The sequence below is a fragment of the Emydura macquarii genome, unplaced genomic scaffold (assembly GCF_026122565.2).
Source record: "Emydura macquarii macquarii isolate MOO-44397 ecotype Brisbane River unplaced genomic scaffold, CSIRO-AGI_Emac_v2 contig_2676, whole genome shotgun sequence".
In the NCBI taxonomy this organism is placed as follows: domain Eukaryota; kingdom Metazoa; phylum Chordata; order Testudines; family Chelidae; genus Emydura; species Emydura macquarii.
Window position 1 is genome coordinate 9681379 of NW_027132813.1, and position 19028 is coordinate 9700406.

The 19028-nt window shown below is 49.2% G+C and overlaps 1 protein-coding gene across 2 annotated transcripts in view; it reads left to right on the plus strand.

Moving 5' to 3' along the window:
• PARP1 (poly(ADP-ribose) polymerase 1) overlaps positions 1–18383 on the plus strand; it is a 72589-nt gene extending 54206 nt beyond the window's left edge. For both annotated transcript variants that reach the window (XM_067564844.1, XM_067564845.1), the window contains 8 exons: positions 1060–1182; positions 2254–2382; positions 9622–9720; positions 10283–10435; positions 10816–10943; positions 12443–12504; positions 13946–14060; positions 17094–18383. In XM_067564844.1, the coding sequence (XP_067420945.1) occupies positions 1060–1182; positions 2254–2382; positions 9622–9720; positions 10283–10435; positions 10816–10943; positions 12443–12504; positions 13946–14060; positions 17094–17175 (891 nt within the window). In that variant the 3' untranslated portion in view covers positions 17176–18383. The remainder of the gene's footprint in view (positions 1–1059; positions 1183–2253; positions 2383–9621; positions 9721–10282; positions 10436–10815; positions 10944–12442; positions 12505–13945; positions 14061–17093) is intronic.
• The last annotated feature ends 645 nt before the right edge of the window (positions 18384–19028 follow it).

Sequence of the window (19028 nt, forward strand, 5' to 3'; positions counted from 1 at the left end):
GATTAATCCAATGAAGTCTGTCGTTGTGCCAGCAGTGAACTTGGCCTAACACTCCTGCAGAATGGCAGTTACTCCTGTTCACTGCATTCCAAGGTGAGGACTAAGAGTGTAAGTTCTTCTAAACTGGAATGGGGTGCACAAAATAAATCAGCCTCCTGAAAGGCAGGGGTACAGTAGTCTGGAAAGGTTGAGAACCACAGAACTGAACATTTTGTTGCAGCAAGCAGCTGATGTGCATTCATATTAAATGCCCCTCTGCATGCCTCTTTTGGGTACCATACATAGGATGTTTGTGAGATCTCTGGGCAGTATAGACTAATATGCTCCAAATCACGAGAACAGTGCCATGTAACACCCAGAAGAGATGAGCAGTAGTACAGCGCTTCTAAATATATCAAACACCTCACTTAAAAATTACTTGCTTACAAAATCAGACATAAAAATATAAGTCTCACAGCACACTATTACTGAAAATTTGCTTACTCTCTCATTTTTACCATATAAAATAAACTGTGACCCCCCCAGGTTGAGAGAGACTGATACAGTATATAGAGCAGTATAAACATGTTACTGTATGAAATTTTGGTTTGTACTGACTTAGGCTACATGAAAAGCACTAGCTGTCATAAAACTTGGCAAATATCTAGAGAGTTGACCTACCCTCTGGAAGACCTCTGGGCACACGTACCTGAGGTTGAGAACCACTGCTCTAGTTCACTCAGTGAGCACATCTGCACTTCTGGTTTTATTGCAGTTTGCTTTGGTGTACCGGAACCTCATTTTCTAACAAGTTTATTCCTTTATTAGTTGTTCCTTTACCAGAAAATCATTGTATTTCTGTAGATAATTTGATTTGGTACATGGAAAATGATTTAACAGGACTGTCCCTTTATTCATTTAAGTGGGGTTCCAGCATTAAAATCACTTTGGTAATGTATGTTTGTCTGTCCTTGTATTGTCAGACTTTCTTTTTACTAGTCCTTCAAAACAAGTATCTTGAGCGCCTCTGTTGTTGCATGGATCTTTCCCAGAGCTCATGTTTCTCCTCTTGTCATTTAGGCAGTTTCTGATGGTGGCAGTGACTCTCAGATACTGGATCTCTCCAATCGCTTCTATACACTGATACCTCATGACTTTGGGATGAAGAAACCACCTCTCTTAAATAATTTAGAACAGATCCAGGTATTGATTAAACTTATGACATTTATTGTGGAAAGCAGCTCTGGCACCTGATATTAAAATATAGAAGGTTTGTGTTTTGTTAAGTGAAAATGAAGAAACACCTTCTAGGAGTAGAGCTCTCAAGAGACCATTGCTTTATTGTTTAGACAACTGTTTGCAATCCTATTTGCTGTTGCAAGACTGTGACTATAGTAGTGTAGCTTTGTGTTCAAGTATGTAGGTTTCTTTCTATGCTGTTTAAGTTGGCACAGCTGTTATCCAGAAATGTATGTAGACTTGTCCCCTGTACTGTGCAAAGCAAAGGCTGAACTAGCTCTTACCCATCACTTCACAGGCTTTCTGGTTTATATACAGCTAGAGAGATTCTGAGCCAAATTCATCGTCAGTGTAAGTTGGATAACTAGGTTTTCCGGCTTGAAAATGCTAGCCTGACTCTCATCCATATTCTTGTTGCATATCTTTGCCAAAGGATCTACTGATGTAAAGTTCTAAAGTAGCAAAACTGAATGGAAAAAGGAAAACAGAGGGGATTTGTTTTTAGCTTTGTGAAAGCAAAGAACGAACGATGTGGAGCAGGAAATGCAAGTCTTAATGTAGGTTCTACATAATCCTCATGGACACAGAGCTGCTTTTCACATCACGCCCTGGGATCCAATTATCTAAGAAATTGCTTATCTCCTCATGATGCACTGCAGAAGATGAAGTCTGCTGGTTTTCTTGAACTGTCTGTTATGGAGATTAAACTCTCCATAACTGGCAGTAGAACAGGGGAGGGCTTCTGAAATCTGCACCCTTCTTTGAAGCCTGGGATGATCAGCTTAAAGATAAGTGAGAGACCCTTTTTCCCAGGCATTGTATTAATTTTATAATAGGGATAGGTGCGTGTTTTTTGTTACCAGGAGAGTTCTGTAGATACCTTTATGGATGTGAGCCTCCCAAGTGTTGTGGCAATGGTGCACATATATTTATAAATATCTTGGTGTTAACATGCTCATAGCAACTACAGGTCAATGTCTTAAGGCTGTAAAGACTTTCCTATGGCAAGAAAAATAACCTCTTCAAATTATCCAGGCCAAAGTGCAGATGTTAGACAACCTGCTTGATATTGAGGTCGCTTACAGCCTTCTCAGAGGTGGAAATGAAGATGGGGATAAAGACCCAATTGACATCAACTACGAAAAGCTCAAAACTGACATTAAGGTAAATGAAAGAATATCGGATTGTGTTCAGTGACTGTGAATATGAAGTTGGCACCCATTAGTATGGAGTATAACAGATGAATAAGACACTGCTGGTAAACTAAAAATACAGCTTTATACTCATGACTTTTCTGGCAGGGAAAATCATGCCACATGCTGAGGTTCCAATATACCAATCTGTATGTCTGTATTCACTCCATCTGAAAAGAAAAAGGTCTCTTAATTCTAATGCCTTTTGTGTGTCCTAGAAAGCTAGAATGGGAAAGCCCATATATCCTCTCCAAAACATCCCTGTGGACGTGCCCTTGGAACCAGGGAGCAGCGTCCGGGCTTTCCCTCTCTGGGTCCTCCTCAGAGGGGGACCACCCCTCCCGGCTACCTCCCACCAGGAGCAGTCTTGTGCCCTTTTCAGGGCAAGCGGTTTAGGCACCAGGCCCTTAGGTCGGGCCAGCAAAGCAAAGAGTCTATGGCCAGGCCCTCAGGCAGGGCTGGCCAGGTAGTAGTCCGGAGCCAGGCCCTCAGGCAGGGCTGGCGAGGCAAGCAGTCTAAAGCCAGGCCCTCAGGCAGGGCTGGCGAGGCAAGCAGTCTAAAGCCAGGCCCTCAGGCAGGGCTGGCACGTGAGCAAGCCGCTCTCGGGAACGGCACGGCGGGGAAGGCTTCCTCACGGAGGATAGGGAAGGGGGACGCAGACCCGCCCGTCTCCACTGCGTCCCAGCCCTGGGCCCTGGCAGTGGCAATGGCGTTTGCCACTGGGTCAGCGGGGCTCCGGCCGCAACACGCTGCCCGGGTTGTCCCTGACTCAGCCACCAATGGAGCGGCTATCCCTGGACTCCTTCCTCCCCGAAACCCCCGGTACCTGCCTCCTCTGGGTCGCGGAGATGGGGTAGACCGGCTAGGCCCTCGTTGTCCACGGGCGGCAGCTCGGGTAGCTCCTCCAGGTCCTGCGGCCCCCAGGCCTCTGGCAGAGCCGGTAGATCCTCAGGGTCCCAGGCTCGGCACTGCTCTGGCAGGTCTGGTTCTGTCTCCCAAGCCCCGGGTGTCTCCGGGGGGTTCTCCTCCGGCTCGTAGTCCACTGGGAGCCCCGACGGGCCTTCTTCCGGTTCCCAGGCCGAGGGGGTCTCTGGCGGTCCCTCCAACTCCCAGGCCGTAGGGTACCTGGGGGAGGCCTCGGTCGATCCCCAGGCTAGGTTTAAGGCCGGCCACTCCCTCTCAGCCCGGCTCCCCGGCCTGGCCTTGGCTAGGAGCTCTGGAGGAGACGCATCCTTCCCCTTCAGCCGCCTCCCGCCAACTGAGCTCGCCGGCCTGGCTCTTAAAGGCCTAGCTCCGCCCCCCTGCTTCTGGTCAGGTGTTTCCCTGGGGCAGGCTTCTGTCAGCCAGGGTGGGTCTGACTCCCTCTCTGGGTCCTCCTCAGAGGGGGACCACCCCTCCCGGCTACACACCCCCCTCACCAAGGCCAGATCCCGGTCTCCGGGGCTGGTCTCCTCCAGTACCTCCAGGCGAGATAGAGCGTCCGCATTGGCGTGCTGTCGGCCCGCCCGATGCTGCACCGTGAAAGCAAAGGGCTGGAGGATTAAACACCACCGCATGAGGCAAGCATTAGTCTCTTTCATCTCGTGCAGCCACTTCAAGGCCGCATGGTCGGTGACTACGACAAAGGTACTACCGAGCAGGTAGTACTGGAGGGCTTCCACAGCCCATTTCACAGCCAGGGCCTCCTTTTCCACTACTGAGTAGCGCTGCTCCCGGGGGAACAACTTCCTGCTAATGTACAGGATGGGGTGTTCTTCTCCGTTGATTTCCTGGGCTAGGACCGCCCCTAGTCCCACCGTGGATGCGTTGGTCTGTACCAGGAAGCTCTTCTCAAAGTCGGGGCTATATAGCACCGGCTCCCGGCACACTGCGTTCTTGAGTGCCTGGAACGCACTCTCACATTGTGGGGTCCAGCGCACGCGCACTGGATCAGTCTTTGCAAGGAGGTTGGTTAACAGGGCAGCAATAGTGGCAAAGTCGGGTATAAACCATCGGTAATATCCCACGAGCCCCAGGAATTGCCGTACCTGTCGTTTGGTAGTCGGAGCAGGTTGTCCCCTGATCGCATGCACTTTTCCCACGAGTGGGCGGACCACTCCGCGCCCCAGAGAGTATCCGAGGTAGGTTGTTTCTCGCCACCCGAGGCGACACTTTTTCGGGTTGGCCGTCAAGCCGGCATCTCGGAGGGCCCTGAGTACGGCGGTGAGGTGGTTGAGATGGTCCTCCCAGCATCTGCTGTACACCACTACATCGTCCAGATACGCGGCCGCGTATTCCAGATGGGGCTGCAGGAGTCGGTCCATTAGTCTCTGGAAGGTCGCGGGTGCCCCATGCAACCCAAAAGGCATTCTGGTAAACTAGTACAGCCCCCGGGGCGTGGCAAAGGCGGTCTTTTCTTTGGCCCTCGGCTCCATCGGGATCTGCCAGTAGCCTTTGGTTAAGTCCAGAGTGGAAATGTACTGTGCCTCCCCGAGCCGCTCGAGGAGCTCGTCGACTCGGGGCATGGGGTAGGCATCGAACCTAGAGACTAGGTTGACTTTCCGAAAGTCTATACAGAACCGGCGTGAGCCGTCCGGCTTAGGGACTAGGACCATGGGGCTTCTCCACTCGCTCCTTGAGGGTTCAGTTACCCCCAGGTCCAACATCTCTCTCACTTCCTCCTCGATAGCCTCCCGCATGTGTCGCGGGAGGGGTCTAGCTGGGGCCCGGACCACCACCCCGGGGCTTGTTTGGATGTCATGTTGTACCAGGGTGGTCCGGCCCGGCTTGGCCGTAAATGTTCGGGCGAAGGCTTTCAGGAGTTGTCGAATCTGCTGCTGCTGTCCTTCCGTGAGGTCCTCGCCCAGGCTAGGTTCTTGCTGGTCCCCCGGGTCTGGGGGCTGTGGCCCCAACTCTGGTTCGGGGGGGTATGGCGCGATCATGAGCGCCTCCCGCTCACGCCAGGGCTTCAGGAGGTTTAGGTGGTAGATCTGGTGGGGTTTTCGCCGGTGGGGTTGGTAGACCTCATAGTTAACCAGACCAACCTGCCGGATAACCTCAAAGGGGCCCTGCCAGCGTGCGAGGAGCTTGGACTCCTCTGTTGGGAGGAGGACGAGAACCCGGTCCCCAGGTCGGAAGGTCCGGGTGCGGGCACCCCGGTTGTAGGTGCGTGCCTGTGCCTGCTGGGCATCCCTCAGGTTTTCCTGGGCCAGTTCTCCGACCTGGGCCAGCCGGTCCTGCAGGGACATGACATACTGAAGTAGCCCCTGATCGCGGGGTGGTGCTTGTTCCCAAGTCTCCCGCAGGAGGTCCAGTAGGCCTCGTGATTGCCGCCCATATAGCAGTTCAAAGGGGGAAAATTGGTAGAGGCCTGGGGCACCGCTCGGATGGCCATGAGGAGCGATGGGAGGAGCTGGTCCCAGCGGTGGAGTTCGTCGGCTGAAAACTTCCGCAGCATTCCCTTAAGTGTCCGATTGAATCGTTCCACTAGGCCGTCCGTCTGGGGGTGGTAGATGGACGTTTGTAATTTTTTTATTCCCAGGATGCCGCAGACCTCTCGGAGTAATCGGGACGTGAAATTTGTGCCCTGGTCCGAGAGAAGCTCTCGGGGCAGCCCGACCCGAGCAAAAATCTTTATCAGTTCGGCGGCTATTACGCGTGCCGTGGCGCTCCGGAGCGGGATGGCCTCCGGGAAGCGGGTGGCATAATCCATCACCACCAAGACATACTGGAAGCCCGCGGCGCTCTTGGGGAGGGGTCCCAGGAGGTCCATGGCGACCTTCTCGAAGGGTGTTCCTACGGGTGGGAGCGGTACGAGGGGTGCTCAGGGTATTCCTGGGGGAGCCGCCAGCTGGCACTCGGGGCAAGAGGCACAGTAGTCTGACTTCTCGTCGGATTCCCGGCCAGTAGAAGCGTGCCAGGATCCGGGCGAGGGTTTTGTCCAGCCCCAGGTGTCCAGCTGCGGGAACGTCATGGGCCAGCCTTAGGACGGCCCACCGGTGAGGTCGGGGCACCACCAGTTGGGCCCGAGGCTCTTGGGTCCGGGGGTCCCGCTCCATGCGGTATAGCCGGCCTTTCTGTAGTTCGAAGTGGGGCCACTGGTTGCCCTGGCCAGGGCGAATGGCAATCACGTCCTGATAGGCAAGCTGCTCGTACGCGTGCCGCAGTGTGGGGTCGGTCCGCTGGTCCTGGCAGAATTCCTCTACGGGGGTCATCTGCGGGCCTTCCCCGCCTGGGGTACGGCCTACCTCTTGGTCCGTTTGGAGGGGTTTGTCAGGTAGGCCTGCGGTTCCCGGGGCTCCGGGGTCCTCCGTCTCTGGGGGGCCCCTCCGGGATGTTGCCCCCAAGAGGGTTACTTGCCCAGGGTCCGCCTGGTGTGAGGGTCTGGAGGAGTCTGGCGAACCCAGGCCAGTCCCGTCTGAGGATGACGGGGTAGGGTAGTCCTGCGGCAACCCCGACTTGCACCACCTGGGTCGTTCCGGCAATGGTGAGCTGGAGCGGGCAGGTGGGGTATTCCTTTACATCCCCGTGGATGCACCGTCCGTGGACCCGCCCGTGGAGTGGCTGGCCTGGGGGAAGCAGCTCGGGGTGGACCAGCGTCTGCCCGCAGCCGGAGTCAACCAGGGCCCAGGCCTGCCTCTCTGGGAGCTGCACGGGGGTCGTCACGGAGGGCCCTAGATGTCTCCGGGCTCGCCCCTCCCCGGTACAAACCAGGCCATACGAGCAGTCCATGCGGGGGCAGTCGCGCTGTAGGTGACCCATGTGGCCACAGGTGAAGCAGGGGCCGACCTCGGGGCGTCCCGTCCGGGCTCGGCTCTCTCCTGCTGGGCGGGTCGCACCCCGTGGTTCGGCGCTTCGGTCGGGCCTTCGGCTAGGTGGTCCCTGGGGGAGCTGACGGGGTGGACGGTCTGGGCGCCCGCTCTCTTCTGGTTGGCCCCAGCAGGGTGGGCCGCCGCGGTGATGGCCCGGGGTCTCGTGCAGGGGTCCCCTTTGCTGCGGGGGTCAACTGGATTGGAGGATCCTCTGCTGCTAGGAAGTCCTCCATCAGCCGCACGGCATCACTCATTGCGGCGGGGCGGTGGCGCATTACCCAGGTCCGGCCCCGTGGCGTTAGATTCTGGAGGAATTGCTCTTTCACGACCTGGTCCACCACCTCGGCGGCCAACCGGTGGTCGGGCAACAGCCACCGCGTGCATGTGTCCTTTAATTCTTGGGCGACCGCTCTGGGCCGGGCACCCGGGGAATAGGTCTTCCCACGAAACCGCCTCCGGAAGGTGTCCGGACAGATGTCCAATGCGTCCAGGATGGCCGCCTTCACTGCGGTATAGTTCCGGGCCTCTGTCTCCGAGAGGGCCCGATAAGCCGCTTGCGGCACCCCGGTCAGGTAGGGGGCTAGTAGGGTTGCCCATTGGGTGGGGGCCCAGCCGGCCGCCGACGCCACTCTCTCTCGAAAGTTATGAGGAAGGCTTCCGGGTCGTCTTCTGGCCCCAGCTTTGTCAGTCGTAGGGGCATCGGGGTCCCCGTCAGTCCCGCCATCGCCCCTCCAGCCAAGCTGGTGGGGCCAGGGAGCAGGGTAGCCATCTGCTGGAGGTACTGGCGCTGCTGCTCCTGATGCTGTACCCCCAAGTCTCGGACAAGCTGCTGCTGCTGGGTCCCTAATGTCTGGAGCAGCAGTTGCTGCTGCTGCTGCTGGGCTGCCTGTTGTTGCTGGTGGAGCTCGTCCCACCACTGTTTGAGCTGGTCCAGGTCCATCTTGACCTGTATAGAGGAATATGGTTGCAGGTTGCCCCCTCAACAGCAAGGGGCGGGTTATGCCCGCATTCTCCACCACGTGTGGACGTGCCCTTGGAACCAGGGAGCAGCGTCTGGGCTTTCCCTCTCTGGGTCCTCCTCAGAGGGGGACCACCCCTCCCAGCTACCTCCCACCGGGAGCAGTCTTGTGCCCTTTTCAGGACAAGCGGTTTATGCACCAGGCCCTTAGGTCGGGCCAGCAAAGCAAAGAGTCTATGGCCAGGCCCTCAGGCAGGGCTGGCCAGGTAGTCCGGAGCCAGGCCCTCCGGAGCCAGGCCCTCAGGCAGGGCTGGCGAGGCAAACAGTCTAAAGCCAGGCCCTCAGGCAGGGCTGGCACGTGAGCAAGCCGCTCTCGGGAACGGCACAGCAGGGAAGGCTTCCTCACGGAGGATAGGGAAGGGGGGAGGTGGACGTAGGCCTGCCCATCTCCACTGCGTCCCAGCCCTGGGCCCTGGCAGTGGCAATGGCGTTTGCCACTGGGTCGGCGGGGCTCCGGCCGCAACACGCCGCCCGGGTTGTCCCTGACTCAGCCACCAATGTCCCTGGACTCCTTCCTCCCCGAGACCCCCGGTACCTGCCTCCTCTGGGTCGCGGAGGTGGGGTAGACCAGCTAGGCCCTCGTTGTCCACAGGCGGCAGCTCGGGTAGCTCCATGGGCTCGTCTTTGGGGGGTAGCTCCTCCACGTCCTGCGGCCCCCAGGCCTCGGGCAGAGCCGGTAGATCCTCAGGGTCCCAGGCTCGGCACTGCTCTGGCAGGTCTGGTTCTGTCTCCCAAGCCCTGGGTGTCTCTGGGGGGTTCTCCTCCGGCTCGTAGTCCGCTGGGAGCCCTGACGGACCTTCTTCCGGCTCCCAGGCCGAGGGGGTCTCTGGCGGTCCCTCCAACTCCCAGGCCGTAGGGTACCTGGGGGAGGCCTCGGTCGATCCCCAGGCTGGGTTTAAGGCCGGCCACTCCCTCTCAGCCCAGCTCCCCGGCCCGGCCTTGGCTAGGAGCTCCGGAGGAGACGCATCCTTCCCCTTCGGCCGCCTCCTGCCAACTGAGCTTGCCGGCCTGGCTTTTAAAGGCCTAGCTCCGCCCCCCTGCTTCCGGTCAGGTGGGGCCACTGGGGCCTTTAAAGGGCTAGACCCGCCCCCTTGCTTCCGGTCAGGTGTTTCCCTGGGGCAGGCTTCTGTCAGCCAGGGTGGGTCTGGCTCCCTCTCTGGGTCCTCCTCAGAGGGGGACCACCCCTCCCGGCTACACTCCCAATAGCAGATTGTGTGACCCTTCATTTCTCACAGAACCAACTTATGATGCCTTGGTCATGTCTGTACTAGTGACAAATAAGAGATGTAATGGGGGAGCACCAAGCGCAGAATGAATCTTCCAGTCCCCAAATGACCTAACAGGCTCACAGTAATCTGCATTTTTAAAGGAAATCTTTTTCTGTTCTCTTCTTTCCTTCCAGGTTATTGATAAAGATTCCGAAGAAGCCAAGTTCATAAAGCAATATGTGAAGAATACACATGCCTCTACCCACAATGCATATGATCTGAAAGTTGTGGATGTGAGTTTTGAAGGGGTGGGGAATGTTGGCAGTTGGGTGTGTAAAATTGGTTTATATACCTTTGCTTTCTTCTGTGTCTCTTTTGTATGTTGAACTAGCATCTCTTATAGCAAGTACTTGTTACATGAGAGAATACAACAGAATCTCAAGGCAAGGAGCTGGGGAGGAATTTGGAAGTCTTCGGTTTTTTAGACATTTCTTGCTATTAAGATGTCTTTCTTTTTGTGTCTCTTAATAAATCCAGAGGCAAAAATCTCGTTTGGCCTGAGAGAACCCTGGAAATTTTTAGCCCCAAAGGAGAATTATTCAGAAAGTTGTGAGCAAGTAAAAATTGGAGGGAGGAGGGGTGAATAACTTTTAATGAAATGTCCTGGGGTAACCTTTCCTATAGATAACTGGCAGCTGGAGTTAGACTGACAGCTTGAAAACATGAAATTTGCTTCTTAGTATGTTAAATTTCCTAGCACAGATTAACCAGTTTTCAAGGTCAGACCATCTTGCCATGTGCCAATTAACTGAGATAATATTTTTGTTTTCCTTTCTCCCTTTTTAAATGATCAAGATCTTCAAGATTGAACGTGAAGGAGAGAATCAGCGTTACAAACCATTCAGACAGCTTCATAATCGCCAGCTGCTCTGGCATGGCTCCCGCACTACCAACTTTGCTGGCATCTTCTCTCAGGGTCTCCGAATAGCTCCACCTGAAGCTCCTGTGGTATGTAAAATGCTGGAATGACTGCATCAAAATAATTGTTGTGTAGCTCACCTTGTTCCTCGTCACCTTTTGGCCCTCTCCATCTATCTGGTGTCATGTGGCCACTATTAGTAAGAACCTAAAGAAGAAAATGTCTAGGTAAGGAGGGGCCAGATGACCTTTGTGAACATGTAATTCCTATACAGGCTGTCCAGAAAGGGTGGTTGCTAGCAACATGTCTATAGCTTTGCCAGTAAGTTATACTAGACAGAGCTTGGGATTTTTTTATAGCATTAATTTTCTCATTAACATAGAGAATTCTAGGTAGATGGGTTCAACATTGACTTGCTCTTTGAAGCTAGGGTTTATTGTCATCATCTTTTTTCCTTTCCCACCTCCAGACTGGTTACATGTTCGGAAAAGGTGTCTATTTTGCAGACATGGTGTCCAAGAGTGCCAACTACTGTCACACATCTCAGACTGACCCTATAGGCTTAATCTTATTGGCAGAGGTTGCCCTTGGAAACATGTAAGTAACTTGTATGTTATTCACTGGCTCAGAGTTGTAGAAGGTAGCACCTAAGCTGCAAACCTCTTCATCCAAGTGACAATGAGAAACTGTTGCAGTTTTCTTAAAACAGGAGAATTTTGGAAACTCCTAAAATAAGTGAATAATTTGAGTAAAATTTGAGTTGCAGTTAGAGCATAGTTTCTCAACTTGTGGTACGTGAACTCCTGGAGATACATCAGACATAGGCAGGGGGTACACAGCAAAAAATCCAGTGAAAGATGACGAGCGGCAGCCTCCAACTTCTGGGGAAGCCAGGCGGCAGCCGCCGGCTTCCCACCCGGTCCCAACTCCCACCTGGGACGCAGGCAGCAGCCACTTGCTTCTCACCTGGTCCCACCTCCTAGCTGGGAGGTAGACGGCAGCCGCCCCAGTTTTGGGACGCCGGGCAGCAGCCGCTGGCTTTTTGGGAAACCAGGTGGCAGCTGCCCATGTCCCACCCAGTCCCAGCTCCCAGGTGGGAGCCCGGCAGCAGCCTCCTGCGCCCTGCGAGCTGGGCTTGCAGCTGGGTGGCTGCCACTCGTCACCCAGCTCTGAGCCGAGATACAACCTCCCACGGCCTGAGCGGAAGCTGCCTCCTCCCCAACTTGGAGCAGGTGGCAGTCGCCCACCTCCTGGACTGGCAGCCAAGTGGCAGACACCTGCAACTTGCCCAGGTGGCAGCTGCCCTCTCCTGCTCAAAGCCCGGAGCCCAGAAAGCCAGGTGGAGAGCCCAGCAGCTTGCCCAGTCCTGGAGCCCGGCTTCACCGGCAGGCTTACTTGTCAATTTCACTGCTCTAGTTGAGCAGTTAAATTGACAACTATGACAAACCCAGATTTTACCAGTATAAAAATCTTAAGGGGGGCCCACACAGTGTGATTTGCCCCAGGCCCACACCCCCTAGGGATAGCCATAGGGAACGCTGCTATCCACTCTGGTGTGCTGCTAGAGCCTGCTCATACCTCACAAGTTCCCGCCTATGTAAGAACACCACATGACCCTGCCATCAGGCCTATAGTGACTGGCTGGCGTTGAACTTGGCTCCTATATTGAGGAAGGGGAGGAGGAAGGAGGGGAGAAACAGCGGGGGGGTTTGTGATCTGCCACAGCCACACAGCACTGCAGAACTCAGAACTCTCCTGCTTTACGAGAAATACAGTCGTCCAGTAGTAAAGGGGGAAAAGATTGTGTTTCTCAGAGTGGAAAATTGAGTGTTTGGGTATTTATTAAAATTTTCAGAAGTTAAGGGGTACTTGCTACTTAAAAGGTTGAGAAACACCGAGTTAGAGATTATTGCCTTAAACACAAACAGCATTAATAGTAATAACTAGGGCAAGGAAGGAGAAACCACAGCTGTGATAGTGTTGTCTTCTAAAGACGTATGTAAATAAAGTCATAGTATTATAACTGAACTTCTTTATTTTTCACTAAGAAAGTTTTCTTAAACTCCTCTAGAAATGTTCTTCTTTCTACTTTCTAGGCATGAGCTAAAGAATGCTTCCCACATAACTAAGTTGCCCAAGGGAAAACACAGTGTCAAAGGTAAAGCTTAGTTGAGAAATTATGAGGGTGACAATAACTGTAGCAAACTTTGCTGCTTCATCCCATGATGGCTTTTGCTTGGTGAAAAGAATAGTCGAGTCATGTGCCATGGCTGTATCCTTTTAAAAGGATTGGATAATGTTGCCTTCAATAATGTATATATGTATTTTCAGATGGCAGGGAGGGAATCTTGTTTCATGCTTCATTGTGTATATATATGAGCTGGCTGTCTAAAGGTTCAGGCAGGAATTTTCCTCCAAGTGTAGCACTGAACAATAAACTAGGTGTATTTGGGGGCTTTGTGCTTGTCTATGAACTATCTGGTATTGGTCATTGCTAGAGGTAGGATGGTACTTGATAGACAAAAGTGTAATGGATTTTGAATAAAACTTTTTAAATGTTTTTAATATTCGAGGAAGCTGTTTTCTGATAAAAGTTACTGATAAAAGTTGGAATTGGAACAATTGCTGTTCTTACAGGGCTACCTACAAAAAAAAGTATTAAAAAAAGCAGATTCGTAGAGAGAATTAATGAATTTTGAGAATTATCCACACAGACGGGGGAATAACATCATCTGACAAATCCCCCTGATTAAACAAAGTGTTTCACGTTGATCTGATAGGTGACTTTGATCTTTAAGATCTAAACTCCAGTAAAGATCTGACTTATGTCCATTTAGTATACAGTACATTAGGCCCCAAATTAACTGTATGTCAGGCAGGGGCTTACACAGGAGAACAGGAATTAGTTCATCATTTACATTTTACAATTTAAACATATTCAGTATTGGGAACGGTGTGTGAGAATCAGAAAGTGAATCTGACCCATTGGTTTTAAGAGTCCAACCTGTGTGAAATTAAACCAAACAGCCAGCACAAATGGAAAAATAAATAAATTTTAAATTTTTTCCATCATAACAATCTAATTGACTACTAGTGACACAAGTGAAGTTATAGTATATTTAATATAGTCAGTGTCACTTTTAAGATCACTTGGGGTACAAATCTGTAGTTTTCAGTACACGTGAGGCGGTGCTTAAGCTGAAGTGATTGATTTCAAGTGGACATAAATGGGAACTGGATAGATCTGTCTGACTTCAGTGCAAGCAGAAATGGGTTCTTAATATCCATGGGAAATCTGGCAATTGTGCGCTGCTTTTTTTTTCTTCTTCTTCTTCTTCTTCTTTTTTTTTTAAGAAATAAGAAAATTTAAACTTCATGGCAGAGGGACTGGACATACCATAGGATTCCCCAAATGTTTTTTATGGCAAGCCATTGTGAGTTAGGGTAGGGTGCTTGTAATGGTCTGTGCAGTATCATACACATTTACTGCACTGTTATCAGTGACTGTAACACTGCCGTTACTACGAATTTCTCTAATAGGAAGTGGACAAAATTCTGCCTACATTCCAGACTTATAATTCTATCTTTCTCTTTCATAGGTTTGGGCAAGACTGCACCTGATCCTTCAGCCACTATCGCTCTAGATGGTGTAGACATTCCTTTAGGGAAAGGGATTCCATCTGGAATTGGTGATACCTGTCTTCTATATAATGAGTATCCTTTACCATCGTTCCACTTTAACTGGAAAGCATTCATTTCTCTGTAATGTAACATGCAGCCTTATTAGAGGAAGAGAGGAAGGTGATCAGGAACAGTCAACACAAATTCACCAAGGGAAGGTCATGTCTGACCAACCTGATTGCTTTCTATGATGAGGTGACTGGCTCTGTGGATGTAGGGAAGGCGGTGGATGTAATATACCTTGACTTTAGCAAAGCTTTTGATACTGTCTCTCACAGTATTCTTATCAGCAAGTTAAAGAAGTATGGGTTGGATGAATGGACTATAAAATGGATAGAGAACTGGCTAGAGCATAGGGCTCAACGAGTAGTGATCAATGGCTCCATGTCTAGCTGGCAGCCGGTCACAAGCGGAGTTCCCCAGGGGTCGGTCCTGGGGCCGGTTTTGTTCAACATCTTTATTAATGAGCTGGAGGATGGGGTGGATTGCACCCTCAGCAAGTTTGCGGACGACACTAAGCTGGGGGGAGTGGTAGATATCCTGGAAGGTAGGGATAGGATACAGAGTGACCTAAACAAACTGGAGGATTGGGCCAAAAGAAATCTAATGAGGTTCAACAAAGATAAGTGCAGAGTCCTCCACTTAGGAAGGAAGAATCCCATGCACAGCTATAGACTGGGGACCGACGAGCTGGGCAGCAGCTCTGCAGAAAAGGACCTGGGGGTAACAGTGGATAAAAAGCTGGATATGAGTCAGCAGTGTGCCCTGGTTGTCAAGAAGGCTAATAGCATATTGGGCTGCATTAGGAGGGGCATTGCCAGCAGGTCACAGGAAGTGATTATTCCCCTCTATTCGGCATTGGTGAGGCCGCATTTAGAATATTGTGTCCAGTTTTGGGACCCCCACTACAAAAAGTATGTGGACAAGTTGGAGAGAGTCCAGCAGAGGGCAACAAAAATGATTAGGGGCTGGAGCACAGGACTTATGAGGAGAGGCTGAGGGAACTGGGCTTGTTTAATCTGCAAAAGAGAAGAGTGAGGGGGGATTTGATAGCGGCCTTTAACTACCTGAAAGGGGGTTCCAGGGAGGATGGGGCTAGGCTGTTCTCGGTAGTGGCAGATGACAGAACAAGGAGCAACGGTCTCAAGTTGCAGGGCGAGAGGTCTAGGTTGGACATTAGGAAAAAGTTTTTTACTAGGAGGGTGGTGAAGCACTGGAATGGGTTACCTAGGGAGGTGGTGGAATCTCCATCCTTAGAGGTTTTTAAGCTGAGGCTTGACAAAGCCCTGGTTGGGATGATATAGCTGAGGTTAGTCCTGCTTTGAGTAGGGGGTTGGACTAGATGACCTCCTGAGGTCCCTTCCAACTCTAATATTCTATGATTAGCAAGCACCATTACAGAAGAGAAAGTTTAGATACAGAAGCCTTTTCTTTTAGATCTTTCATGGAGTGATTAGCAAGCTACAATTTATAGAGTCCCTCTTTCAAGGCAAACAATTTTAGAATATTGTTTAGGAAACTTTCATTATCAACACTGCATAAAAAGAAATATTACACATGGTGAGTAGTTATGTTAACTACGGTACTTAGCATTTCTGTAGTGCTTTCAAAGCGCTTTGTAAACAATTTAAATTTAAATTTTGTAGCACCTTAGAGGGGGAATTAGCCTTTTACCTGTTTCTAAATAGATGGATAAACTGAGGCCTTGAAGTGAATTCATTTGTCCACACTCCTGGTATGTCAGTCTCAAAACCAGGGATAGCAGCCATGTGTCTTAATTCCCAATTTGTGATCTAACCACTAGACACACTTCCTCCTATCCAACTAATCAAATAACTTTCTAAATTAAGTCTCTAGACTGGTCAGAAACTCAGATGACTGCTCTTTGGTGAATTATTTCAGCATAAGGCTGGCTGTTTTAAGAGCTGGCAATAGGGAGCATATGGCAGCTTTGATTTTTATTCTTGAGTTTTTAATATAGCTCCTGTCTTAGTTTAGTTGACAGTATGTAATAGAATTGTAACTTTATCCAAGTCAACTAATATGCTACTCATTCAGCTTGTCACTATTCGTTTTAATCTTCTACAGCAGACTTAATGAGAAATGTTTTCATCTAGTCTTAGGAGTCATCATCATAGAAGTAGATTTGTAACATTAGGAGTTGAGAAAATGAACAGACAAAGTGAAGTGAACTGCCTTATTTTTCTAATGAAACTTAATAGCATAATAACTATGATGCAGGCACTCTAGTCCATTTCAACAATGGAACTGGTTTTCATTTTCAATCCCCCTGTAAGGCTAGCAAGTATTCTCTTTTCTAGATGGGGAACTGAGACAAATTAAGTGGCTTCACACTGGAAAATAGTAACAGAGCTATGATTAGTATTCAGGAATTGCTGATCCCTAGTCCCATGTTCAGACTTCACTTTTTTCTCTGTCCTTGATATTTGGACTGAGCATGTGACTTGGCGCCATGAGGTCCTGGCAGACAGGAATGGCATTGGATAAACTTAATCTTCAGCAAATACAGTCCTCATCCAAGTCAGTCAGTTTGTCTCTTGAGATTCCCATAACATTTTCTTTAGTGCTGCTGCTCTCGTAACTCTGCGCTGTTCCTGATTTTGAATCAGAGCTCTGAAGTAAGCAGTTTACATAATAATCTCTGACTCAAAAAGGGGAAGGGGACCAGGGGGATTGTGTGGGGTCAGGAAATCAGATGTGCCTAATTCTGGTGTTCAGTTCTGTTTTCTGAATTCATGATTCAGTTTAGATTGAAACTGTTTTTCCTATAGTATTTGCAGAGCCTAGCACTGTTCCTTTTGTTTATATTGTCAGAATCTTATAGAACATACAGACTTCTAATTCACATACTGCAAACTAAAAGGGGGGGGGAGGGGGAAATGGTGGGGGGAATGTTCTAATACACACACCTACTGTGAATTTGACATCATGATCTTGCTCTTAAGTTCAGATCTGTGTAGGGCAAGACTAAAATGCAGTTAAAGTCCAAGTTATGTTTGTATTGTTTTATAGTAGTTGTTCCTTAACTTACTGTTTCCTTCCCAGATATATTGTCTATGATATTGCTCAGGTAAATCTGAAGTATCTGCTGAAACTGAAGTTCAACTATAAGACATCACTCTGGTGAACATTATTTAGAAGCCCTGTTAATGAGTTATACTGTAGTGACACTCTAGTGCTGACTTTTGACATTCTTAAGCATTGACTTCCCTTATCAAGGTATCAAAGAGCTAAGTTGCAGAAGAGGTTACTAAATCCAGATTTAGTAAATCACTTTAGTAAGAGGTTTTTATATAAATGTGTGGCATCACATGGAACTGAATTCTGATGAGAATGAATACCTGATTTTGTTTTATGCCACTTCTAATTTTTGGGCTATAAAATGTGTCTTTTAATTGACAGTAGACCAAAAAACATTGAAGTGGGTTTTAGCCAAATGGAGTTGGGGATGAAAAGGAATTTATGAATGTTTACAAATAGTTGCGCTATTTAAAAAAAAAAAAAAAAAATGTTGCCCACTTGTTTAAACTATCCCCTTCCAGTTTTGATTTTGAATAAATGTTAAACGTGCATTTATTTTGAGGTAAAAATAAAAGCTAATTTCATACTAACAACTTTTATTTTTATGTTGCAAAATGTTTGAATTAATTTTGTTTCAGTTTCAATGTATTCTTTTGTAATGCTTTTAAACACGCCATGTCTCTAAATATAAACACTGAACATTAAAACCTGTGGACACATTTTACAATCCACATTGGAATGAAAACCTGGACTGCCCATTGAGATTTTTTTCCGTGAACAGTCTGCTGGTATAGTAATAAGCACTTTCTGATTAATTCAAGTTCTAAATTGGCAAATGTCCATTGAAAGCACCCACCTGTTGCTATATTTTGTTTAGTGTTAGCGTCAACAAACCTCCTTAAATACCAATTTTTCATGTGATTTAGGGTGTTTGAAGGCTGTTCCTGTAAACTGATGTCCTTTTGATCCACAAAACAGATGTGTAGCATGGGTATAGCAGTCTTCACTTGCCCTGACCTAGAGTGAAATGCAAGTTCAGTCTCCAGGGCCAATTTTGTTCTTGACCACTCTCGAGAGACTGTTAACAGAAGGTGCCAATTAGTTCTAAGTTTAGTAGTTTTTGTGAGGTGGGTATTTCTCTTGAATTCAGAGAGACCAACTCATTTCCCATAGGCCATGAAACAGCCTGGGATAATTTTTGACCATGGTGACTTAGTGTTGAAATGTTCCTTACCTAATCTCCTGAGCCTTTCATTTCCACATTCTGTTATGATATACGTAGTGTAAACGTTGAGTAAATAACTAATGATCCTTTTTCTGTGACTCATTCACAAACTACACGTTGAGGGCTGAAATGTATAATTGTAAATTTGCTGAATCTCAGTAGTGGGAAGTCCCAATTTGGGGCATTGTTCTGATATGTATACCATAATGCCTGCAGCCACAAATAATATAAAATGCTTGATTTTTAGAGTGTGAACCAGATTTTTACATAATGAAGTTAATGAGATTGCAATTAGTGTTCTGAGAACAGTGGCAATTCTTAATGCAACAAGCAAGGCAAACTGTATCAATTGCTGACTCTGAATTACTGGGTTTCAGTGCACAATGGTTCTGAGTAGTATTTAATATTAGGATTGTCTGCTGGGATTTTCAGCTACTTGCGACTGGGAGATTTTCTCTCTGATGTGCTGGAATCCTTAACTACAACTCAGAAGAGTTAGATGGCAAAACACAGGGGCCTGTTTGGCTTGGTTAGGTAGTGCTGCACGAGCAGTGCATTCAATCTCCACCCCATGGTGAAAATACTTCCCAAGAAAACCAGCAGAGGCAACTTCATTTCAGGTTGGTTTGTTGCATTCCTGTCATTAGATACTTGTATGGAAACAGTAGATCCACTTCCTAAAACATGGGGTATCCCAGTGCCTTTGAAAGGGGAATTTCAAGGCTGCAGGCTGC